At 45.3% G+C, this 26305-nt stretch overlaps 2 protein-coding genes across 13 annotated transcripts in view; one reads left to right on the plus strand and one right to left on the minus strand.

Annotated features, from left to right (window-relative positions):
* The window catches only part of NUMB (numb homolog (Drosophila)), a 163754-nt gene extending 144193 nt beyond the window's left edge, over positions 1-19561 (plus strand). For 5 of the 12 annotated variants that reach the window (XM_010855785.1, XM_010855790.1, XM_010855788.1 and 2 more), the window contains 7 exons: positions 4525-4599; positions 6664-6804; positions 9493-9697; positions 11612-11905; positions 13479-13628; positions 16457-16603; positions 17385-19561. In XM_010855785.1, coding sequence (XP_010854087.1) covers positions 4525-4599; positions 6664-6804; positions 9493-9697; positions 11612-11905; positions 13479-13628; positions 16457-16603; positions 17385-18100 — 1728 coding nt within the window. In that variant the 3' untranslated portion in view covers positions 18101-19561. Of the gene's footprint in view, positions 1-3312; positions 3551-4524; positions 4600-6663; positions 6805-9492; positions 9698-11611; positions 11906-13478; positions 13629-16456; positions 16604-17384 lie in introns of those variants that run through there. The other 7 variants (XM_010855789.1, XM_010855791.1, XM_010855792.1 and 4 more) reach the window with 5 other exon arrangements.
* Positions 19562-20356: 795 nt separating this feature from the next.
* PAPLN (papilin, proteoglycan-like sulfated glycoprotein) overlaps positions 20357-26305 on the minus strand; it is a 36316-nt gene continuing 30367 nt past the window's right edge. Inside the window, exons 23-27 of the mRNA XM_010855796.1 lie at positions 25724-25861; positions 24929-25056; positions 24714-24822; positions 23790-23956; positions 20357-21368 (exon numbers count right to left, since the gene is read on the minus strand). Coding sequence (XP_010854098.1) covers positions 21184-21368; positions 23790-23956; positions 24714-24822; positions 24929-25056; positions 25724-25861 — 727 coding nt within the window. The 3' untranslated portion in view covers positions 20357-21183. The remainder of the gene's footprint in view (positions 21369-23789; positions 23957-24713; positions 24823-24928; positions 25057-25723; positions 25862-26305) is intronic.

A 26305-nucleotide genomic window follows, 5' to 3' on the forward strand; every position in this document is an offset into this window, starting at 1 on the left:
CCTTTTCCAGTCCTGTGGCCACTGCTGAGTTTTCCAAATTTGCTGGCATATTGAGTGCACCACTTTCACAGCATCATCTTTCAGGATTTGAAATAGCTCCACTGGAATTCTGTCACCTCCCCTAGCTTTGTTCATAGTGATGCTTTCTAAGGCCCACTAGACTTCACATTCCAGGATGTCTGGCTCTAGGTGAGTGATCACACCATTGTGATTATCTGGGTCGTGAAGATCTTTTTTGTACAGTTCTTCTGTGTATTCTTGCCGTCTCTTCTTAATATCTTCTGCTTCTGTTAGGTCCATACCATTTCTGACCTTTATCGAGCCCATCTTTGCATGAAATGTTCTCTTCGTATCTCTAATTTTCTTGAAGAGATCTCTAGTCTTTCCCATTTTGTTGTTTTCCACTATTTCTTTGCCTTGATCGCTGAGGAAGGCTTTCTTATCTCTCCTTGCTATTCTAATACTACCTAAGCATTGGTTAAATACGGGCAGTTATAGTTGTTGATGGGTATGTCTGTTTATTGAATCCTCATCATAATCCCATGAGGTATGTGACATTATTAACATCGTTATGCAGAAGTGGAATCGGAAGCATAGAGAGGTCAAGTAATTTGCCTTTGATCATACTAATAAATGGCAGAACCAGAATTCACACTCAGACAACAGCCTGGTTCCAGAGTTTGTGTAGTCGCTGTACTATACTGCCCCAATACTGCTGTTTAAGTCTTTACCCTCTTAAATCTGCCTACCTTTTTCTCCCTAGCAAAGTAGATCATCTCATCTCCTGATCAGATGAATTTGTGGCTCTTTGAAGTAAACTTCCTCAACTTGTCACTCACTCCTTTACTAATCTGTCTTCATTTGTACTCGGCTTCACTCCATCCTTCTGTTTCAAGGAAGGGACATTTCCTTTCCCATCTAAAATTTGTATTCTGGCTTCATCCTATTTCGCCTCCTTGACGACTTTGTTCTCTACATTACTCTTTTGGGGCTTTAGTCTCCATCTTTCCACAGGCTTTTGTCATTCAGCAGATAAGCATTATCTGTTGTCGTTGGTGAAAGTGTGTCTTACTCTTTCAAGAAGCTTTGTTGTTGGGAGAAATTTTTAAGTTTATTAATGTAGCAATAAATGAACACTAATTGTTTATTGCCCTCTTTAAATTCCAGGTGCTTATATAACTCTGGTCCTTTTACCAACCCCACAGATCCTTTACAGATGAGGAAGTAGAAACTCAGAGGACTCTGTAACTTCCTTAGCTTATGAATAGTGGCATTGAATTCAGACTTGTATCTGTCTTACTCCAAAATCCATTCTATTTCTAGTATAGCACGTTAGTTTACCACAATTTTTAAAGGACCTCCCTTGATCCTCTGCCTGTCCCCTGTTGCAGTACAGCTCTTTTTTGTAGGAAAGCTTTTTTAAAGAAAGTATTTAATATATGTAGACTCTTCTTGCCTTTCATTTACTTCTCAACCCATTCTAGTCTGAATTCCACTTTTTTAGATCCTCCAGAGAAACTGAACCACAGTCTGTTTCTCTGTCTCCCTCCCTCCTCTGTCTGTCTTTCTCTCTATGTGTATACACATACAGACCAGTAGGCTGGAAATTCAGGCAGAATTTCTTCTCAGGGAAACCTCAGTTTTACCCTTAAGGCCTTCAACTGGCTGGATGAGGCCCACCCATATTATCAAAGGTAGGGTTATCTCCTTTACCTAAAGTTGCTGCTGCCCTTCAGTCACTAGGGAAAGGCAAAGTGAAGTCGCTCAGTCATGTCTGACTCTTTGCGACCCCATAGACTGTAGCCTACCAGGCCTCTCTGTCCATGGGATTTTCCAGGCAATAGTACTGGAATCGATTTCCATTTCCTTCTCCAAGGGATCTTCCTGACCAAGGGGTCAAACCTTAACCACTGAGCCACCTGGGAAATCCTTACCTAAAGTTAGTTGATTGTAAATGTTAATCACATCTGCAAAATACCTCTATAGCAACATGTAGGCTAGTGTTCGATCAAACAACTAGGCAACCATAACCTAGCCAATCTAAAAATATAAATAACCAGCCACCTCAACCGCTGTCACTCTGTGGTGCCTTACTCATCGCTACATCCAATGGACACGTTTCACATCTTTCCTTACTTGGTCATTTTACAACATTTGACATTTTGGACCACAAATTACTTCTTGAAACTCCTCTCCATTGGTCTCAGTGATGCTAATCTCTCTACATTCTCCTCACTATTCCTTTTCTGATATTTCATTTCTTGTCTCCCAATTCCTTAATTATTGATATTCTCTCCTGTCCTTGGCCCTCATATTGCTCCCACGATTGATGTTTCCCAAAACTAAAATTCCATCTTAAGAGTTCTCTACTGAATTTAGATCTGTATATCCAATTGCTTGGATGTTGCACACACATCTCAAACATTGCTTGTCTAAAACTGGAATCCTAGTCTCCCCCTCTCAAACTTGCTTCTGCATCTCTTCTGTTTTCTTAGTTTGTGGTACCCTCTCCACCCAGTTACCCAAGCCAGGAACAGAGAGGGGTCTTCAACATTTCTCTTACATTCACCATTTCAGACTTCTCATCTCCAGCCCTATATCTCACTCAAGAGAACACAACCCTCATTTTCTCTCACCTGGGATCTTGTTGTGGTATTTCTGCCTCCTATCAGTCTCTTTCCAGCTCCTCTACAGTGCTGCCAAAGTGATATTTAAAAAATGCAAATCTGTTTAATCATGTCCAAAATACTTTTAGAAGCTCCTAATTGCTCATAGAATTAAGATAGAATTCTTTAGCAGGCATACACAGTCCTCCATGTCTAGGTCTTTCCTGCTCTTTATATCCCACTGTGCCTCCCCACTTTGAGGCCGCACTGAAGTATTTATAGGGCCCAGATTTGCTCTGTTGTTTGCTTCCATATCCTGTACTGCTGTTTCTTCTGCCTGGGATGTCTACTACCTCTATTACTTCCCTGCATTCCTATTCCTACCTGGGGCATCTAGAAAAATTATTTTAGTACCCAATTCACTCTTCAGTTTTAAAAAGCCTTCCCCTAATTCCACAAATAGATTTGACCGTGCCTTGTTTCTGACATTGTTACAAACTGTTTTCAGCTCTACTAAAGCACTTGAAAGCATTAATCACTCAGTCGTGTCTGACTCTTAGTGGCCTCATGGACTGTAGCCCACCAGGCTCCTTTGTCCTTGGGATTTCCCAGGCAAGAATACCGGAGTGGGTAGCCATTCACTTCTCGAGGGCATCTTTCCAACCCAGGGACTGAGCCCAGGTCTTCTGCATTGCAGACAGATTTTCTACTGTCTGAGCCACCAGGGAAGCTATAGCATTTACTACTGTATTATTTATTTTTTATCTGAGTGTCACCTTTCAGTGGACTGTGAACTCAAGTATTTCTATTGCCCGGTATGTAATAGGCTCTCATCAGATTTGAGGTGATGGTGGAGTTGGAGCCAGAGTGGATTACACATTTCACTTAAATAAGGCCGTGCTTTATTGAGGAGTGCTGGGCTTGGACATGTAAAGTGGAGAATGGTAGGCATTTCTTTATCCTCCTTTGTCCCTCCCAGAGTAGTACCAGATTTCTTTTGATCTATACTTTCTTATGATGTTTTGATACCTATTCTGAGCCTTCACTTTGCTTTTATTTTGTTTGTATCCTTGGAGCAAGTAAAAAGAAAGGAAGCTGCTAAATTGCTATTAGAAACTCCCCTGTCCCATTTTCATTCCATCACAGGAGAAATCATTCATCAGCTTGTTCTCATGTGACTTGTGCCAAAGCTTTTTCTCAGCCAGCAAAAGGAATTTATATTATAATGACAATATTTTTCCAGGTTTTTTAATCCTCCTATGTCCCCAAAATGTCTGTCTGCATTTAATGTCAAATTAAAAACTAAAGCAGTTCTGTGTTAATCCTGGGAGAATAAGTAATGCTTTTTAAAGATTGCTAAAGGAATCATGAAGATTTCTTGGGTTTTTAATATGAAAATTTCAGGTGACCAAGGGCACAGCCATACACATTGGGGTCAAAGTATAGTAGAATGGTCAGCATCTCAATTTAGACTTACCTATTACTTTCTACTCTGAATACACTCGTAGAAGCTACTTGTGGTGTAACTCCTTATGTATTTAATATTTATCTAACTCTTGGTTTTCGTGGTTGAGTTTTGAAATGGGTGAAGAATCTACTTATTCTTTGCCCTTTACGGAATGTGATATCTTGGTTTTTATTCCGTTTATCCTCCTTACCCTTTACTTAATTTTACCTTATTGTTTTGCTTTGTGTTTCTAAAATAATGGCTTTGGCTTGTTTTTTCTTGAATGTTTCTGCAGTTTGATTTGAGTATCTGGCTTTGGGCACCCCTCCTGAACCTTGGACTCCATCTGTACTTGTGACTTATGGAAGGCAGAAGTCAGTGTTTTCTATGGAATATGACCTTTTTTTTTTCAATATTATATATGTGTGTGTCTCTCCCCCCACCCTCTTCTTTTTTGGTTTCTCTTAAAAGACTGGAAAGAAAGCTGTTAAGGCAGTCCTGTGGGTATCGGCAGATGGACTCAGAGTTGTGGATGAAAAAACTAAGGTAAAACTTTCATAAGCTTAAATGTTACTATTCATATGTTTTTTTATCCCTGTGATCAAACATAATGCCATTAAGATGTTGTAGTCACTCTATATCCTTCCACTTTGTCCAAAGTACGATCTTCTGAGAGACTGGTTAATGTTCAGAAAACCAATTTAGTTACTCATTTACCTTATGAAGAATAGAATTCTCTGAGCATTTTGTTCTACATGATACAGCATGTTTAGCTTACAGTGTATTTGCATTTAATGTTAAGATCTGAGTTCTATTTTTGTTCTGACACATTAAAAAAAAGTTTACCCCACAAATTTGATGTAAAATACTATAGGCATTTTGCCACTGTTTAAAAAAAAAGAATAGACCACATCTAAAGTTTCTTCTTGTTCCTTAATAAAACACTATTTTTAGTAAGTTATATTTGAACTCATTAACCTACTATTTAACTGAAGACTCAATTTAAGTGAAATCTTAAGGACTAGTAAATTGCTCATATGAGTTAACATTTATTTAAGAGTCCACACAATATCTTAAATGTACATAGCACTTTGCATTAGAAAAAAATGATCCGGGACTTCTCTGCTGGTCCAGTGGTTAACACTTCACCTTCCAATGCAGAGGGTGCAGGTTCGATCCCTGGTCTGGGAGCTAAGATCCCATATGCCCTATGGCCAAGAAACCAGGACGTAAACAACATAAGCAATATTGTAACAAATTCAATAAAGACTTAATTTTAAAAAAAAGAAAAAGAAAAAAATGATCCTAAGTACCTAAATAAGAATAGACATAGACTCTGCCCTTAGAGAGCATAAGGTGTTACTTATACACATACATTTAATCATTAATTAAAACTTTCTAAGAGACCTAAAATCTGGAGAAATTTTAACAGAAGGCAGTTTAAAAAAAACAAAAACTCAGATGTCACCTGAAGGAGAAGAAAGCCTAGCAGGCAAAGAACAGTTTTCATGCGTAGCTTACCTATTATACTTTAAATGATTTAATTTAGTTACTTTTTAATTCTTTTGACTGTTTTTTGTAAGAGAACTGGTGGTCTTAAATGTACATTATAGTTGGAAACAACTATTTTAATTAGCTTATTTTTAAGAACTTGTATAGTTTTCATTCGTGCACTGGATGAAATTTGTTGTATGTGGAGGCTATATCTTTAATTGCTGTACACAATCGTTATTACTAGAAAGTGATGTTGCCCCCTGGTGGTTACTTATAGCACTGGAATTAATTAATTCTCCCCACAGTGAATAATAGGAATGGATGACTTGTTACCGTGGTACCCATCATGCGCAGAGAAGAAATGTTGCAAAAATGCGAATGATCAATAAAGGGCTCCCGCTTAAACTGTATCAGTAACTCCTGCATAGCAAGAGATACTGAAGAGGAAATGCATAGTAATCAAGGTTATGCAAAATAAAATTAGAATGAGCCAACAGAATTGCAGAACTTTTAAACGATTGGCAAGTTTGTTTGTGGAGCAACAGGAATGCTTTATAAAAGTCATTTTGTTTGTGTGCTTCAGCACTTCCAGCCACCACCTCAGCATCTAGGGATTTTAGGCCATTGGAACATCACACAGAAGCACCAAAGAGCCTCAGTATTTAAAAAAAAACATTTTGTGTGATGTTTACATTATATATATACTGTGCCATTCAGTGGTATTCAAAATTAAATAAGTTAATAAACACATAAAATTGTTCTGGAAATTATGTTATTGAGTATAATTTATATGGGGATTGGATTATTATTTGACATACACTGTAAAATTGAACATGGAATTTACCATCGTAAAACTAGAATCAGCAAGCATGTGTATTATAGAACATGAAGATGAGGTGAGGGAAAGAAACATCTGTGGAGAGTGCCTCTGGGGATCTCTTCTAGGTATTCTCTTCTCTCCTTAGTATTTCAACTTCTGGCTCAGATAAGCTTTTCCGCAGCCCTGATGCATTAGATGTAGGGATTCTGTGTTGTGAAATGAACATCCCGTGTTTCTTCTGAGAAACTTGATTGACCTCTCAAGTCCACTGTTCCTTTGTGTTTCCCTTTTTCTAGGACCTCATAGTTGACCAGACAATAGAAAAAGTTTCTTTCTGTGCCCCAGATAGGAACTTTGATAGGGCCTTCTCTTATATATGTCGTGATGGCACAACTCGGCGCTGGATCTGTCACTGCTTCATGGCCGTCAAGGACACGGTGAGTCCAGTAGCCTGAATTGCATCATGACTAGCCACAGTCATCAAGCTTCTTCCCAGTTGGCTCAGCCAGTTTCCACTGCATTTTTAACAAGTATATGCTGTTACAGAACTTGTAAGCGCCTAAACGAGCCCGCTTTCACCCCTTTTATTCAAGCAGTTCACACTCTTGATGTAACCCCACCACTCACAGAACAAGATGGTTGGCTGAGATCCAAGATTATTAAAGGAAAGTAAAAGTGCTCTGGGGATGGTGGCTGCTAAACTTTATAGAAAACTGTTCATGATTAGAACTGTTTTCAAGATCCTTACATGTATTTGCTAATTTGTCTGGGTAGAAGATATTGGTATTTGAAAGGTGCTTACGAATTCATTTGCAAAAAGACTCTACCACAAGAACTGAGTTTGGAGTATATTTTTAATTAAAAAAATAGAAATACTAAATTATGGTACAGTGAGCTGTGCTAGAAATTGTTACATGGTAGAAGTTTTTGGTTTTGTTTAGAAGTAGAGAATAATCAAATTTGTCATCTTTCATCTAAATTACCCAGAATTCTGATATGAAAAACGAGTCTCTTAGGTGATGATGATCTTAATTATTTAATTATAGGATAGCATTGAGTATGTGATTTCTGAGTTTTTAAAAGTCCAGACAGAGTAAGGCAGGGTAGCTATTCATAAAGGCTACAACTCAGTGAATTCTTGCCAAGGTTTAACCTGGAAAGGAAGTCGTGGTCATATTCTAATATTGACCAGAAGCTTTTTTAAAAAGCAGTTGTAAAAATAAGTATTAGAGACTCAGGCTCCGAATCAGATATGGGTTCCAGTCCTGTTTCTAGTTTTTACTAGCCATGGGATTTGAGCAGGTTATGTAACATTTTCTAAGTCTTGGTATCCACTTGTATAAGATGGAGATAACAGCTGTGAAGACTAAATTAGGTAACAAGTGTAAGCACTCTTAGCATAGGACCTGGCTCATGCTAACTGCTCCAAAATGGTGTCTGATATTGTTAAAGCTGCTCCTCCTCGATTTGACACAAGTGCTTTGAAAATGGGTTGAAGTAACTAAACTACACTTTCTTCCTCTCTCATACCGTAAGTCACAAAGCAGTGTATTTTGCTATTGCTACACTTGTAAAATCCAGAGTTTTGCTATATTTTAAAACCATTCTGTTGTCAAATCATAGTCCTCAGGCTGTTTGGTATCAAACAGTGGTTCTTCTGTATCAGAATCAGCTGGAGAGCTCATTAAATTAGATGACTGGGCCCCACCCCAGAGTTTTTTACTCAGTGAGTCTGGGATGGAGCTTGAGGGCAAGTCTGTCTTCAGGAACTTCTGCCATAAGGCTGAGCAGAAATAGTAAGCTTCTTTGGCCTATAGCTCTGTCCTTGTACTAGAGCTGTGCTCAAATGCAGATGGGTTCTAAAATTCTTTCTGCTCTCTCTCCTATTGCATGCTTCCATGCCTACCCATTTATCATCCTGCTAAGTAGTTACATGAAACTCATGTGGATTCACAGAGAATGAGTCTGTCAGTCTGTAAATGAGACTTTACAGTTTACCATCATGTGAAATCCTAGGGACAGAAGTGTCTCAGACGTTTACCTCTCCTTATGGTATCTGATATTGGCATATAAAATGCAGTGAAATTACTTACTCGGAGCCATATGTAGGAGCAGCTGCTTACATGGTATGATCTTGGAAACTCCACAAAAGGTTCCCTGTTCTCAGATATCTCTCCTCACTGTTAAAAGATGCCAGCAGTTATTGTATCACCTCTAACCCTTTTATTCCACAGTTAGGGATAGTGTTTAAAATACAGAAAACCCTGATTAAAAAAAAAAAAGAATCCGTTGAATTTATTAAATTTACTCTAGATAATCCAGTGTATCTTTAAAACAATATTTAGTTTCACAAACCGTCCTCTCCTTCCACACACCAAAAATTCAGGCTTATCTGTTTAATTCCTGTACAAGTAGAAAATGTAGCTGAAAACATGGTTTTATTTTTGCCTCTGTGTGGTTGGGAAGTAGAGTTGGGGTTTGAGAGAGCTGAAAAAAAATAGGGGTGGTATGGGAGAGAGCCTGTAAGCACTGAGGGCCCAAACAGGGCAAGAGAAGAGCATTCAGAAAGGGAGACTGAGAAGGCTCAGCTTTCCTGTACCTGATTCCTTCTTATCGCTGGAGTTGTATTTATCTGAAGTTTTAAGTCTGTGCCTTTTGTTCCTAGACATGTTGGCAGAAAATTTAAGCTCTGAAAAATGCCCTCTTTCCAGTTGTTGCTTAGAAATGCGTGGTAAATATTCCTATTATTCCCCTGCATGGCAAGTAGAGGTTTGGGCGTCAATACTTAGGGCCTGGAACTTTGAGCAGTGTCTTCTCAGCTGATGGCCAGAGCCGACACAAGTGACAGAGGAACCTATGACTAATAAGAAAGTGTTGGTGGCTGCTGACAGGGCCCAGGCTACCAATGGCCACTTGACCCGGTGCCTACTGCAGTAGAGGGTCATAGCATGATGTAAGGTATTATTCATTTAGATTAATTTGGCGTATTAATACACTAAAATCTAATAAGCTGGAATTACTAACATTTTGCCTGTGTGAAAACAGACTTATTTGTGGTCCAGCTAATTTGTAGTTGTTGACACCATAACTGTAAAAACGTTTTTTAAACCTTCTGTTATGTACAGGGTGAAAGACTGAGCCATGCTGTAGGCTGTGCCTTTGCAGCCTGTTTAGAACGTAAGCAGAAGCGGGAGAAGGAATGTGGAGTGACTGCTACTTTCGATGCCAGTCGAACCACTTTCACGAGAGAAGGATCATTCCGTGTCACCACAGCCACTGAGCAAGCAGAAAGAGAGGAGATTATGAAACAAATCCAAGATGCCAAGAAAGGTACAATTTGTTCTACTACAATGTATGTTTATTTAAAACAGCTTTTCCCAACAGGTTAATATTTGGAAGCTGTCAGGGGCATAGAGAACTCAGCAACATATGAAGACCTTAAGAACAAAGCTGAAAATCTAAACAGAGTGGCTTCAAAGTATTGACTCTGTCCATTAATTTTAACTACCTGGGGAAGCTGAGAGTGCAGTTGAACAAGTTGCAAAGACATTTAAAAGCAAAATTGGGAAAACCTGTATCCTGGAACAGATTTTTTTTTTTTTTAATTCTGATGCATCTGATCTCTATGAAAAGCAAATCCTATCAAGGACCTACATCTTGAAGGAAGTGCAAGTCCCAGGTTTAGGCTGCAAAGGACCCACAGATGGTGATACCAGGTGGAAATGCAGGCAGAGACATCTCAGTGATACTCTATTAGCTTATGACTGTTTAGTACTTTCATGAAAAAAGGCCACAGATTTTTGAGAAGCTGGCCCCTCACTATTTTCCCATAACCCCATTAACTTTAGTGTGTGGTTTTGCAGAATGTGAGTTTTTTTAAGGTACACTTGGCAGCATAGCAAAAATGCCTGTCCAAATATTCAAGTCACTCAGGAGGCTGTTGTCTGAAGTTGAGGCCAGTGTATTTTAGAACTGAGTGATAGGGCTTAGGGAAAAAATGCTTTGCATTCTTGTGTATAACTTGGGCTGAAACCCAAAACAAGGAGTATTTTTAAATTAAAAAGTTTGGTTTAAATATACATTAATATAATTTTTCTAATTTTTTACTATATTCTTTTAATTCTAAACCTGCCATTTTAGGTAACATCAGCTTCCCAGGTGGCACTAGTGGTAAAGAACCCGCCTCCCAATGCAGGAGCTTTAAGAGACTTGGGTTCAATCCCTGGGTCTGGAAGATCCCCTGGAGGAGGGCATGGCAACCCACTCCAGTATTCTTGCCTGGAGAATCCCATGGACAGAAGAGCTCGGCGGGCTACAGTCCATGGGGTCACAAAGAGTTGGACATGACTGAAGCGACTTAGCACGCACTCATTAATCTAATACCCAAACAGCTTTTAATTTTTAAGCCAAAAAAAGAATATATGTTTTTATTTGAAATTAAAGTATTGATTATGATTTTTTCATTTCTTATCAACATTTGTGCCAGGATACCAAAGAATTAAAAAAACACAGTGCTATTTTAATTAGACAATTGAATGTGTATAGCTGTTATTTAATGTGCTTCAGTGATTTTCAGACTGGAAGCATATTCTTTGATACCACCAAATAATACTTTTTGCTACTACAGCAACTGCCAAAATGCTTGAGTCCTAGCATCTGCAGAGGATTGTGGGGAGTGAGGGGGAAGTAGAGATTGACCACAATGAGAGTGTGTTACAGCAGGTATTCACATGGAAACAGTCTTGTATTTGTTTGCTCCAATTTAAAATTTACTTTTGTATGCTTTTATTCAAGAGAGCCTGTTGTCCGTGCCTGCTTTATGACTTAACATCTAATCAAACTTAAGTTTGTTTAGACCCTTCTGACTCTGCCACTTCTAAAGTCCTCTGTCCCCCCGCACCGGCCAGAAAGCAAGCAGACATTGCAAACAGTGCACCATTGTTCTTTAAAAGACCTTACATTAAGAGTTCATAGTTTTGTTTTTTTTGTTTTGTTTAGTTTTGTTCAGTGTTTTAATTACTACATGGGAATAGTAGATATACCATGAGACATGTAGTAGATTATTAAACCTTTTATTTATCTGAAAAACAGGAGATCTGAGCCCTGCTTCTAACCTGTCTTTTGAGATACATAGGGAAGTAAATGGGTAAAATGACCTAGGAGGTTTTTGGGGTTCCTCAGTGGTGTGAGCTCAAATCATTTGAAGACATTGCCCTAAGGTCCTCGTTCTCCTACTTTCTTGAGCTGATACAGATAAGACAGCTGTTGGTTCGTCAGTGGCCCCTGGCAACATTGCCACCTCCCCATCCTCTCCCACCTCTCCCACTCTGGATGCCACTGCCTCTCTGGAGATGAACAATCCTCACGCCATCCCACGCCGGCATGCACCAATTGAACAGCTTGCTCGCCAAGGCTCTTTCCGAGGATTTCCTGCTCTTAGCCAGAAGATGTCACCCTTTAAACGCCAACTGTCCCTGCGCATCAATGAGTTGCCTTCCACTATGCAGAGGAAGACTGATTTCCCCATAAAACACACAGGTAACACGGCATCCCCAACTTCAGGTACTGAAGTGTCACGTCACCTCCAGTGGAGTCCCTGATCCCATCAAACTATCTACCCCTCTTCTGAGGCTGTTTGGTGGCTGTGTATATCTTGTATCATTTCCCATTGGCAGAAAATGGAGGTTCATGGAGAGAGATGGGAGTTGTTCATTTCTTTTCAGCAATAGGTTAACAGAGCCATGATGGGAATTCCTAGTCCGAGTTACACGGTTTGTGATTTGTCCTGATGAAAGTGTACCTGCTTTCAGACATCAAGGGTCTCAAGTTTCCCTTCTTATTCTGCCATTTGGGACCCAGCACGGAATTAATTTAAAAGGCTTTGGAAACACATCCAGTTAAATAGCACCACTGTCAGATGTACCAGAAGAAATAGATAAGTTCTCTTTGTCCTTGTGGCTGGTTGGCTCCCTAGGGAGGAAACTCTAAACGGGTCTCCTGTATAAATCTAAGATCTGTTGTTCATCAGAGACAGTGGGATTGCTCACACATACTCATTACCTTTCAGAGCTGTCACACAGGCCTTTGTGTGGCCTCTGTACAGCTGAGCCAACCCCACTAGCTCTATCCTCATCATAAGATCCGGAGCTAAAGTGTCAGATCCGGTCAGTGCTTTTATTGGGCCCTATTTTACTTTGCTCTCAGACATGTTGAGCCAGTGCTATAACAGAATCTGAGGAAGCTGTGTCTCAGTAGGGCACTGTCACTGCTGGTGGCACAAAAGCACAGAGATTTAAGTTCTTTGATGGATAAAACTCGACCTAAAGAACAGTTAAACTAGATCATTACTGAGGGTCTTACCCACCTCTCAACTCCTATAAAAACCAAAACTCCAGATGCTTCAAGTACCTCATTTTCAATTTCCCTCTGGAGCAGGCGGGAAACAAAACCATTATTCTCTTTTCACATTTGAGCAGACAGAGCTTCAACACATATAATTAGCTTCCTCCGTGACACAGAAGTATTCCAGAGTCAATATTAAGAACAAAGCCTCTAGAGTCCTAGACCTCAGTTCACGTTTTCATGTTAACACTTTGGAGAAAAATGACAGTGATCACACTGTCGTAGTTTATGACAGAGAAAAGGACTGAGTGCCCACTGGTGCCCCTGACTTTAACCCATTTTTCTCAAAAGAGTCACTGGGGGCCTCTAGAACTTCACTCACATCACCAGCTTGGGACCTGGTTGGAAGACAAACAGGTTGCATGTGTCTTCTAGAAAAATCTCACTGGCAACAAAAGTCTTGCCACAAAAAGAGAACAGCGTGTTTTCAACAGTGTCACACAGGAGAGGAAATACAGAAATCTGGGGATTTGCAAGGGAGGAAGGTAGACCTTACTGCAGGAATTGTTAGCATTCTGTACCTTCTCATGTAAAAAGCCAGTGAATAGTGGTAAGTTTCTTGAAGTTGCTTTTATAGCCCCACCTGACAGTTGAGTCTTTTTCTTCCACAAATAACAGAGGCAGTGTAAAATGCCATCTCACGTGACACCATTCTGTTCCAGACTTGTTCCGTTTTTCTGTCTGGAGCCATCTTCTGTCTGTCTTACAGTGCCAGAGGTAGACGGCGAAGCAGAGAGCATCAGCTCCCTGTGCTCACAGATCACCAGTGCCTTCAGCACACCCTCTGAGGATCCCTTCTCATCCGCCCCAATGACCAAACCAGTGACGGTGGTGGCACCACAGTCTCCCGCCTTTCAAGGTTGGTGCTCACTTAGCCTGCGATTTTCTTTGAAACTAATACTTTCACGACACTGATCGCTAGTGTAAGTTGGCATCCTGAGCTTCCCAAGACCTGGTCAGACCCACTGCGTTTCCCTGTTTGATACTGACTCAGGTTCGTTACATTTCCCTGTGCGACAGTGTCTTTGTGCTTTGTTCCCTCCTGTTTCCTGAGATTGTCTGCATTTTGCATGTGCCTGCCCTCCTTTCACTCCATCCTGTCAGGAGCATCAGTAGTCCCAACCCACTGCTTTATTTGCTACTTAACTGTTAAGAGACAAAGCACCCAACCAGTTCTCCAGAAACAGCAGTCATCAGAGTTGGTTCTAGCTTCATGCTTTCTTTACCACAGTAAAGAAAGCTGGGGTGATTTTGCCCCCTTGGGAAAAATTTAGCATCCATTGTCTGGAGATGTTTGGGTTTTGTGGTGTGGCAGGGGGTGGTTACTACTGACATCCCAGTGGAGGCCAGGGAGGCCCGTAAACATCCTTCCATGTACACAGTAGCCATCTCACAACAGAGAACAGTCAGGCCCAAAATAACAATGGTGCCAAGACTGGACTCACCTAGTCTTTGCCCTTTCACAAGAGTCCCATAAAGAAAAAGGCACTTCTCTTGGCTCTTCAGTTCATTTCATCTTCTATAACAAGTATCCTAAAACTAGTCTTTGTAGCATAGAAGAATTAGTAAAAGTTGTTTTCAGAGATACTGAATTAATAGTATTGACTCAAAAATCACTGCAGATGGTGATTGCAGCCATGAAATTAAAAGATGCTTACTCCTTGGAAGGAAAGTTATGACCAACCTAGATAGCATATTCAAAAGCAGAGACATTACTTTGCCAACAAAGGTCCACCTAGTCAAGGCTATGGTTTTTCTAGTGGTCTTGTATGGACGTGAGAGTTGGACTGTGAAGAAAGCTGAGCGCCGAAGAATTGATGCTTTTGAACTGTGGTGTTGGAGAAGACTCTTGAGAGTCCTTTGGACTGCAAGGAAGTCCACAGTCCATCCTAAAGGAGATCAGTCCTGGGTGTTCATTGGAAGGATTGATGCTAAAGCTGAAACTCGAATACTTTGGCCACCTCATGCGAAGAGTTGACTCATTCGAAAAGACTCTGATGCTGGGAGGGATTGGGGGCAGGAGGACAAGGGGACGACAGAGGATGAGATGACTGGATGGCATCACTGACTCGATGGACATGAGTTTGAGTGAACTCCGGGAGTTGGTGATGGACAGGGAGGCCTGGTGTGCTGCGATTCATGGGGTCGCAATGAGTCAGACACGACTGAGCGACTGAACTGACTGACTCAAAGGTCAACAAAGAGCCTATATAACTTAAATTACAGATGTTAGAATTTGAGCTTATATAATTGATCTTTCTTCATTTCTTTTGGGAGAGAGCTCAGAAGAAGTTTTGCTGTGCAGACTTTTTTTGCCTGCACCTGTTGAAAAGCTGTAACATGCTCGTCCTCTAGGAGGGAGTCTCTTTAAAAACAAAACAAAACCTTAATATTCATATGCATCAGGTGGCTTTTCATTTCATCTAACAGATACTTACACTGCCAACAGTAATAGGTACTATTTATGGGGCACTTAGCAGCATGTCTGCCATGTACATCATGGTAAGGACTCATGCATTTTCCTCATCTCATTTAATCCTCACAATAGTCCTTTGAGATAGGCATCACAGATAAGGAAAATTAGGCTCAGAAAGATTAAGTAAATTGCCCAAATCATACAGCCAGGATGTAAACCCAAGTCTTTCTGAATATAGTTCCTGTTACATTCAGCTGACTTTGTGCCTATTTACAGGGTAGTGGGTATACAAAACTATAAATAGAATATAGTCCTTTTCCTGCCTTTAGAGGACTCGCAGTTTTTGGATAAGCTAGTCTTTTAGGCAAGCCCTGGGTCAATAGCACCAATGCCATAAGCATAGTTGCCAAGTCCTAAAGAGAGAATGATTATGGTGTAAGGCAGAAGGTGCCTGCTTGTCTGCTCTATACCAAGTATAGAGAGCTGGGCGAAGGAGTAGAAGCTGATGGGATAGCCATTTGGAGTAAAGGAGCAAGGACTGGATTTTATTAAAGGGAGACAAGAAAAAACAGTAAGTGCCTTGACATTACAAACATTACTGAAGGGGAAAAAAATCTTGTAAAAAGATTAAATTAATTCTGTAGCAAATTATAAATTAAGCAAATGAAAACACGTACCAAGTTTGATTTCTTAACTGTAATATGGGGTTTTTGAGAGAATTTATTGAGATGATCAGAGAAGGCAATGGCAACCCACTCCAGTACTCTTGCCTGGAAAATCCCATGGATGGAGTAGCTTGAGATGATGCGCACTAAAGCACTATTAGAGTAGTGCCTCACACATAATAAGGATGATTGTATTAACCATTGTTGGCATAATCTGATCTTTTGAAATTGTGATAGATGATACTTTATCATTATGCCAAAGGCTAAGCTATGTCTAGAATAGATTTTTGCTACTTGTAATACAAAGCAGTTCTTTTTAACTTAATTTGAAATTGTTTTTTAGTCTTTATTACCTCTTTCCCCATAAACATGTTTTTCTAAAAGTCATTTAACTTTATCAGTACACCCATTTTAATTACAGCCTCTGATTCCGTCTTTGCCAGAACGTTTGTGTATTCATTGCAGATGGCATGGTTATCCCACACCAACTTTTCTGTCTTATCTTTCCACCAGTATTGCATATTGGCCTGACTGACCCAGCTCCAAGGGGTCACCTGTACACCCTGCATGAATTAACTCCATCAATGTTGTCTGCTCCCATTGTAGCTAATGGCACTGACTCAGCCTTCCATGTGCTTGCTGCTAAGCCAGCCCCTACTGCTCTAGCACCCGTAGCAATGCCTGTGCGTGAAACCAACCCTTGGGCCTATGCCCCTGATGCTGCTAACAAGGGAATTGCAGCCACACATTCGGGTAAGGTGACCACACATGGTGGTGAGGATTCTGGGATCAGATAAGTGACCTTGGTGTGAAAATCAGCCATTTACCTTAGTGGGAACCAGGAAGGAGTCCTTTTAGGAAAAGTGGGATCCCTTTTGGAAATAAACTATTAAGGAAGGATGGTGTCAGAGAGGAGCTCTTAGAGATAAGATTGATAGTTCTTAGGACCCTAGAGCTACCCACAGAGCTTTCATAAGACACAGATCCCCAGGCCCTCCCTTGAAAGAGCCTGTGTCTGGATCTAGATCTGTGGATATGCCTGCCTCCTACAACAGCAGGCCTACAAAAAAGGCTACAAAAAGGCAGTTCACCAGGAAGACATGTGTCTGAAAGGCCGGCAGCAAGTCCCTGGTTATTTTCTTCTCATTCTGTTAGAGCAGAAGGTGAATCACCTCAGCTCTTTAGAGTGTGTGCAAGCTGGTTTCTGGACCATAGATGAGCCACAGCAGTGGGGCCAGGGTTCTGATGCCAGCCAGCAGCTTCAGTTTTGTGCAGTTGAGCCATCTCTGGCAGCTTCCCGACACGGCTGAGGTAGACCACAGACACACGGCTGAGGTCTCCTGGGTTCTCCCTGTCCTGCCAGGAAACCTCCTCAGCTGGTAATAGACTTTCCTCCCACCTACCAAAACCACAGACTATCCCCCTGGGGGGGCTTGTTCTACATTACGATCATTCAAATAACCGAGATTATCAGGTGAAGAAAAAAGCCCCTGAAGATCCTGATTCTTCCCTCTCTTCCTCTTGTTGCTTCCAGGGACCGAGTGGGGTCAGTCTTCCGGTGCTGTCTCTCCAGGTCTCTTCCAGGCTGGTCACAGACGCACTCCCTCCGAGGCCGACCGCTGGTTGGAGGAGGTGTCCAAGAGCGTCCGGGCTCAGCAGCCCCAGGCCTCAGCTGCCCCTCCGCAGCCGGTTCTCCAGCCGCCCCCACCCACTGCCATCTCCCAGCCAGTGCCACCTTTCCAAGGAAATGCATTCCTCACCTCTCAGCCCGTGCCAGTGGGCGTGGTCCCACCCCTGCAGCCAGCCTTTGTCGCTGCCCAGTCCTATCCTGTGGCTAACGGGATGACCTATCCAGCCTCTAACGTGCCCGTGGTGGGCATCACTCCCTCCCAGATGGTCGCCAACGTGTTTGGTACCACAGGCCACCCACAGGCTGCCCAGCCCCATCAGTCTCCCAGCCTGGTCAAGCAGCAGACATTCCCACAGTACGAGACAAGCAGTGCTACTGCCAGTCCCTTCTTTAAGCCTCCTGCTCAGCACCTCAACGGTTCTGCAGCTCTCAATGGCGTAGACGACAGCAGGTTGGCCTCAGGAGACAAGCAGACTGAGGCTCCTGCAGGCACCTGCACAGTGGATCCCTTCGAGGCCCAGTGGGCAGCCTTGGAAAGCAAGTCCAAGCAGCGTACTAACCCCTCCCCCACCAATCCTTTCTCCAGTGATTTACAGAAGACTTTTGAAATCGAACTTTAAGCAGTCCTTATGGCTTATGTATTTTGTCTGTACTTAGGCCCGGGCAGGGGGGGTGGAGGTCAGAGGAGCAAAGGGGACTTTGCATTCCCAACCAATATGCTTTTCACTAATCCCAAAGGTCCCCAAGGGCATGTCCAGGCATAGCATGTGGATGGGGTGACTGAGAAAGTGGAGAGACCCGTTCCTAGGGAAGAGCTGTTTTGCAGCTAGACTAAGAGAGTCAAGGAGCTGTCATCCTCTGCCCCGCCTCCCTCAGCCACTTACCAGTCTCTGGCAACAGAGAGGCAGAAGTATCTGAACAGGAATCTGTATTCAAAGCACATTTACTGGAATATACAACACAACGGGAAGCGAAACGATCTCCCTTAGTTTTTCAGGCCTTTCATCTACCTGCTCTCAGCACTGGCCTTCTTAAAGATCAAGAACAGGGTGGCCTGTGCCGGGACTTGGGACGAGAGGCAGGCTGTGCTGCTGGAATTCCCAGCAGGGCCCGTCAGGAGCTGCCCAGCAGAGCTGTATCTTAGGGGTAAAGTTGAGCTTCCATTTTGAGTAAGAATAAATATTATAAATATATATCAAAAAGCCAAAATCTTTATTTTTATGCATTTAGAATATTTTAAATAGTTCTCACTATTAAAAAGTTGTATGAGTTGTAAGTAATCTTGCCAAAGGTAAAAGGGTTAGCTGTAAGAAATTGTACATAAGATTGATTTATCATTGATGCCTATTGAAGTAAAAAAGAGGAAGGGCTGGAAGTTGCAGGTGGGATCCCTAGCTCACTTGGTATCATTTACTGTAAGTAGCACACTGCAACAACAATCACGCTTATGACCAGTACCGTCAGCTAGGTAGTAGTTTTAAATAAAGAGCAAGCAGTATTGTCCTGGTTTTACACCTCTAATGAAAAATTCTAATGTCATTATTTTAATGGGTTCAATCTAAATAGAGAATGTCTTTTCTTTTCTATACTGCTGCAGTTTCCTTATGTTAATCCTTTAACACTAAGGTGACAATGATGTAATCATATCCATGAGACGGGAACGCAGGTTACCATGTTGGTTTGTCATGTAGGTGTTAATCCTTTAACACTAAGGTGACAATGATGTAATCATATCCATGAGACGGGAACGCAGGTTACCGTGTTGGTTTGTCATGTAGGTCTTGGTGGGTTTTGTCTTGTCCTTTTAAGTTTTGTTCCAAATTTTGTGGGGATGGAGGGCCCAGTCTTGTTAGCACTGCGTGTGTGTGTTATGTGTGCGTGCGTGCGTGCATCCCTCCCTCTTGTGGTGAGCCGAACATCCTGTTTTCAGTTGTAGCCACTTGACCTCTGGTAACCACATAAGATCCCATCTCATTTTTACTTTCGAATGTTGGCCTTACAATCAGATGTAAGTTATATATATATTTGTACTGATGAGAATTTACAATCTGCTTTAACAAAAATAAATGTTCGTGGTAGAAGCTTTTGCCATGAAGAGCTGTTCTTTGCGCTTTTCTCTATTAGCGAATGAGTTTTAGTTCCTTGTGGTCTTGTCCTCTCTGCATTCTACTGCTGCCGCAGATCTCTAGTTTGATGGCTAGAAAAATCTTTCACTGGGGCTAGTATTCTCTTAAAGTTCCTATCTGTATTCATACTCGAGCCTCCGGTCGTTCCTAAGCACATCTCTGATGTCAGATTCTTGCTGCTCCAAGTGCAGACTTGAACCTGGCAGTTGTGTAGAGACACAGAACTTCTGCCCTAGCCCAGACCTAGTTGTCAGAATTTGCATTTTAACAAGACTCACATTCTGAGAATTTGGGCTGCAGCAGTGACTCTGAACTGTGGATATATATGAGAGTCATCTGGGAGCTTTTAAAAATCCTCATATCCAGCCCATACTCCAGACCAATTAAAATCTCCGGGCAGTAGACCCCCATCTTCATTTCTTGAAAAAGCTCCCAGAGTGAGAACCACTGGTCTAGACTGAGTTTTACTCTCACCATACCCCACCGCTCTGTGACTGGTTCCAAGAGCTAGCTAAGGTCTGGAGTATGCCACCAATTTGACAAATAGTGATTTAACTAGAGAACAGTGGAGTCCAAGAAAGTAGTCCTTACCTTCCAATTTCTATAGCCAAACCAGCCATGGTACACGGAAGGGGATGCACCTCAATGGTTTTTAAAACTGGAAAGAAAAAAAGACCTCTGTCCTGGCCCATGTTTCTGTTGCTGAATGAGAGGTAGACCAAGAAGTATCACTCACCCGTGAAGCAATTGTTTCTTTTCCAGCTAGAGTGTTGGTAATAGAAATCACCTGTCCCGGTAATGCTGGTTTTTCCTGTGCCCCAGAAAGACCTCTGTTACTAGGCCCAGCCCGTCCTCTGGGGGATTGGGAGAAGGTTAAAGTGGAAAGGGACGTGGAAGCTCATTGAAACCAGGCCTCTTGTCTTAGCATCAAGGCCTTAAGAGGCTGAGAGGAAGAATGACCTAACTCTGAAACCACTTCCCTCTTCCCTTTCTTAACGTCGCCCTCCCTTCCACTCGTCCCCCATCCTGTTGGTACTGTGTTTTACAATAGCCTGGCTTTTAGTTTTCATTATCTCCCACTTTGCTGAGGGCTTTCACCAACTTTGTGCTACTATAGCAACCAGCTAAAGCTGGTTGCCTTATTCCCTAGGAAGGGCTAGAGAGACTGGAGCGATGAACCATATCTGGACCCCAGATGAGATCTAGTTCTAGCAAAGAATGTTTCCCTAACATACACACCAGGAGTTAGTTACCTTCCCCAATCAGATAGGACACACCTCCCCACCCAGCTTTCAGCAAAGTGAGAACCCTGGTAGCTGGCTTTAAGAACACAGTGAGCTGATCCTGTATAACAAATTATAGAGAGAAACTGTCAAGTGAAAGATGTCCTTATTGCAAACAAGTGGCCGCTTCTTGACATCCCAGCAGGCACCGGTGAAGCCAGAGAAGCCGACACCGCTGAGACCGCTGCTGCTGGCACTCCACGGCAGGGGGCGGCTCTGACCAAGCCAGTGTCTGCGGAGGAGAACTCCCTCCTCAGCCAGAGAGGGGAGACCGAGAGCCTCCTCCTCCCAGTGCTATGAGCTGTGTCCCTGCTGCCAGACGGGCTGCGCGGGCGGCTGGACACGGGAGCAGCTGGCACAGCAAAAGCTGGAGTAGTACTCGTTGCCGCAGAGCCGGGCCTGCAGGATCAGGTCACAGTTGGCCAGCTCCGGCTGGTCGACACAGTCCCTGCTGGGGTCCCGGGGCTGGGCGGCCAGCACTGTGAGACACCGGGGGGGGGAGAGGGTGGTGAGAAAGTTCCGTGTGGCTGGAAACTCACCTGCCCTGTCATTTCCCTAAAGGAGAGCAGCGCTGTAACCGCCAGGTTCCCAGAGATGCCGGTCACTGTATCCCGGTAACACCTGTGTGTCCAGCTGAGGGCACACGGTCTGCACTGCCCTGGGCCCCGCTTCGGCATGCAGTGGGCCTCCTTTTATCCTTTTATAGCTCTCCCCCACCCCCACCGCTCGCCCCAGTGCACAGCCCATCGCAGACCCCCAGATATTGACTCTCCAGCTGATTAAACATCTCTGGAAGTTAACCCCTTGCTCTGACCGAGACCTGAAGAGCCGCAGAATATATGGCCGTGGCCTCTGGACAAGGAGAGCGGGGTCAGCCCCAAGCAGTTTTGAGTTGGCAAGAGCGGTCTGTCTGTCACTGCTGGTTTCCTCCCACTTAAGCGTTCTGTGCCTTCAGTAGCCCCAGCTCAGTCACTTAGCTCCCCAGCTTTCCAGTTCCCACTTCCCCCAGAGACAGCAGAGCCCGTCAGGCCAGTGACGGGAGGACAGGCTATGAGCAGTGGCGCTGATGCGATACTGAGCGCTAAGCGCCGGGCGCCTCCCCTCTAAACCTGCTCGTCACGTCCATAACTTATAAATTACCGTGCGACTTTCATTCTGCTGCTCTGTCTTCGGACTGAAGTCTATTTGTCTAGTTAACCTCCCTTTTCTTTCTGGGAGGGGCTCTCAGGGCTCAGCCTTGGCTTAGGCCTGACAGCAGCTCCCCAAAGTCACCTCACGGGGCTGCAGAAGGCCCCCCTCCACACCTCCCCCCAGATACAACTAGTAGATAACACCTGAGCAGCCAACGGCTTTGTGAAGGCTGGCTCGTCAGTGTAACAAGAGTGCGGACCACCTATATTTACATAAAGGACAAGCCGTTTATGCTTGTTTTTAACAATCGCCACTTTCGTTACCAACTTAATCTCAGCTGTCGTAGCTCCTGGACTCATCACAGGCAGAGGTGAGCAGGTGCTGGGCGTGATGGTGCAGGCTGGGCACCATCGTGGCTCTCCCCTTCCAGCCAGGGGACTTGGGGCAAACGGTTACATAAGCTCTCTGTGTCTGCTCTCTCATTTGGAGTTAATGAGATAGCAACTGAAGCACATAGTAACCATGGCTAAAATAACCAGCACGTAATGGGCATTCCCATTCCGAAGAGTGAGCCCCACTCCCCATGTTTTAACCTTACAGTATTTTCTGTTTCTCACCTTAAACCTTTAGGTAAAAAGCTTGAGAGCACTTTGTTGTACAGCAGAAACTAGCACAACATTGCAAAGCAATTATACTCCAATAAAGAAAAAAAGAGAAAGCAAGCTTGCAAGCTGTCCCCAGAGTGGGACCAGCTCAAGGCCCCTCCCCCTTACTAACACTGCAGTTCCAGCATGCCACCAGACCATGAACAGGGCAGTGAGGCAGCCTCAAGCAGTGAAATGCCACAAAAAGCTTAAATGGGTGATGGCAGACACATACAGCTTAACTGACGGAACCAACACAGTTAGAGAGGAAGATAGCTTCTCCTTAAGAAGTGCCCTCCTCCCCCAAAGAAAGTGTCTCAGATTACCAACACTCATCTAACGGGGCAGAAGACAGACAGCCGGACTGAGGCCATAAGTGTGCTGTCCCGGAGGCAGTCCCATCACACCATTTCATCTTGGTGACCATGCATCATTAGGAGCACCACCAAACTTCAGCATCAATTGAGTTTCTGGTTCTAGTTTGGCTTCCTATGCAGACACATCTCTACCTAGTCACAGACATGCCCATGTGGGGGCCCCCTGACAGCAATCTCTCTCACTTAAATCTGCACTCTGGCCTGTCTCAAGTCTTGTAAGTTTGGTAAGTATGTGGACAAGAGATCTATCTGCTGGGCACGACTGAGGTGAAAAGCGGCCCCTGCAGGATGGTGCCTTCACCAAGGTACCACCTTCACACACACAAACACTCAGCCTGAGCACCCGGTGATGCCGGGCCCTGGCTGGGTTCCAGTCCCTGTCTTCATAAACTGGAAGCCCACCGTCAGTCCTGCTCACTAAGCAACATTTCTACCAGACTGCAACCTCTAACCTGGCCAGTTCCGGGCTCAGCCTGGCAGATAGGAGGCAGCCAGGCCTGACGCCCTGCATAGTCCTGGTGAGGTGCTACGGCCCCGACAGCCGTGACCGTCCAGGCCAACCAGCACAGCTGGGCCCCGGCGGTTCCCTCCCAGGGCTGTTTCGGGCCACGTGACGACTGGCCCGCCCCAAGTCACACAACCAGGAACTGGCAGAGCCCCTCTGACTGCAGAGCCCATGCCCTCCGCATCCGGCTGCACACGGCCAGCTCCCGAAGACAAGCAGCTGCCTGGGGTGGCCCTTCCTTACCCGGTGGGACCACCTTCACCTCAGTGCTGCGGCTGACGGCCTGGCTTCCACGGTAGGCGCTGCACGTGTAGGAGCCCTCGTCCCTGGCCCGCAGGTTGTGGATCAGCAGCGTGCCGTCCGGGGACTGGTGCACACGGTGGCCGTCGGCCCGCACCGGCAGCCCGTTCCTGGAGGGGAAAGGATGCTGGGAGAACCTCCAGGCCCTGGCGGGTGCTGAGCTGGTTCTCCCAGGGCCGGGGAGGAGGCCGTCTAAGGCTCCCTCCAGAGCCACCCACTGATCCAGACACACTCAGGGCAAACCTCCTCCGAGCCTGGGGGATACTGGGCTATTTCCCACCTGGAGTGTCGGGGGGGCTCAGATTACACCAGGATCCCCAGTGCCTAGCGTCGTCCTGACATACTGCAAGGAGGAAGGGGGCATCAAACTGTTTGCTGAATGAATAAAAGCCCAGCAGACTTGGGGTAAGAGACCACCCAAAGCCCCCAGAGCTGAGTGGAGCCCAGTGTTTCTCAGCCTAGCAGAGCATCCGCCACCCAGGGGACATCTGGCAACACCTGGAGACTTTCTGTGGCCATGACGTGGGAGGGAGTACTACAGGCACCCCGAGGCTGGACATGGCTAAACATCCCCCAATGCACCCCGACAACTAAAACCATCAGCCCAAAATGTCGACAGTGCCGAGCCTGAGAAGCTCTGGTGTGTAGCCCGACCAGCAGAGGAGAGAGTGGTCCTGGCGGGGCTTCCCCATTAAGGGAGGCGGGCGCTGTAGCCCCTTCCCCTGGCACCAGGCCAGGAGCCGGGAGCAGACGTGAGGGGGAAGGGTGCGGGTGGCAGCAACGTTCTGCACAAAGGTGGGCCCCCCGGCCCTGGTTTGGGCTGTGGAGCTCAGGGTGAGGGCCTGAGGGCCAGGGACAGAGCCTCACCTGGACCATCGGATGTTCACGCTTTCTCCTGCCACCACACACAGCAGCCTGGCTGTGTCCCCTTCCGGCACCTCCATTGTGGAGGGCAGCCCTGTGATAGTCAGCTCCCCTGGGCCCAAGGAGGGGGCACTGTCAGCCACGGCATGCCCACGGTGCCCCTCCTGACCCCAGAGGCCACTGGCCACACGCACCCGCCCACTCAGGCTGCGCCTCACCCAGCACTCGGAGCTGGACCCAGCGCTGGTCCCGGTCATGCCTGTTGAACGCGACACACGTGTAGAAGCCTCCATCCTCCACAGCCACGCGGCTGATGACCAGGGAGCCGTCGGACTGCAGCTGGTGTCTGGGGAGGCCAAGCACAGTCAGGTGGCGCCATCCCAAGGCTCCCAGTGAGTGGGAGAGGGGTCAGGGTCTCCCGTCCCCTGGTGAGAGGCTGAGTGGGCCCTGCCAGTCAGCGGGGTCTGACCACCCTCCAGCTGCTGGCACTCTCGTTTACTTAAGGACGCCTGACTTTAAAACCTGGCAACAAGCAAATCATTGCAAGTTTTCAGATACAAAATAATTCTGGTTTGGGTTTCGAGGTTTTTTTCCTACACTCGTTTATTAGGCTCGGTCCTAGTTCAGTCACTTAGGAGCTGGGTGGTGTTAAGCTTCTGTGTGTCACACGCGGATAAAACAGCACCACTTTAGCTCTTCTGCACGTCACATGAAAGAGATTAAGCCTCAGCACAGGGCCCATATATGTTAGCTCTTATGATTACAGCCAGAAGGGTGTCTGCCTCCACTTCCTCCCAACAGGCCGTCACCTGTTGGCTGGCTTCTTACAATTGTCCGCTAGCCACACTCTGGAAAGGCCCAGAGATCCCAGTGTGGTCTGCCCAAGGAGCCCTCCGCCCAGCAACCCCGTCCTTCAAGAGGCCCTGGGGTCGCGCTCAGGTCTGACCAGGGGATGGCATCTGCCCAGACGGGGCAGGGCCGGAGGCAGGACAGGGGAGGGGAGCTGAACAAACCTGGGGGAGGAGAGAGGCTGCCCGTCTCTCTGCCACTCGATAGTCGGGGGCGGGAAGCCCTCAGCACGACAGGTCAGCCGGACCCGCTGGCCCGGCTGGGCGTCCAGCACCCCAGGCTGGCTCCGGTCCAGACGCACCCTGCAGAGCAAGCATCACTCAGCTGTGAGGGGGCTCCTCGCCGCTGTCTCCTCCCGACCATGCCAGGGGACAGGCTCCTCGCCACTGCCTCCTCCCGACCATGCCTGGGGACGGGACCCCTACCCGGCCTCATGGGCCCCTTCTCCCCACAACCCTGACCAGATTCCGCTCTCCAGCCTCAGCTCTTTGTTCTGGTTGGGAGATATCGACAAGTATCTGGGACCCAGGCTCAAATCCAGCTCCGGCTTTCTCACCTCAGCCACCCAGAATTTCTGCGTCCTGCCCACCCTGCACCAGGTCCCTGACGTGGGCCCCTCCAGCCCTCTGCACCCGCTCTGTAAACTCCCTTCTTCAAGGCCGGCTCAGCCCTCTAGCTCCTGAGGCCGGGGGCCAGGACAGGCTCTGCTCCCCAGTGCTCGCGGTGGTGGGCAGGACTCCCCATCC

The sequence above is a fragment of the Bison bison genome, unplaced genomic scaffold, assembly GCF_000754665.1.
Source record: "Bison bison bison isolate TAMUID 2011002044 unplaced genomic scaffold, Bison_UMD1.0 scf7180017864368, whole genome shotgun sequence".
NCBI lineage: Eukaryota > Metazoa > Chordata > Mammalia > Artiodactyla > Bovidae > Bison > Bison bison.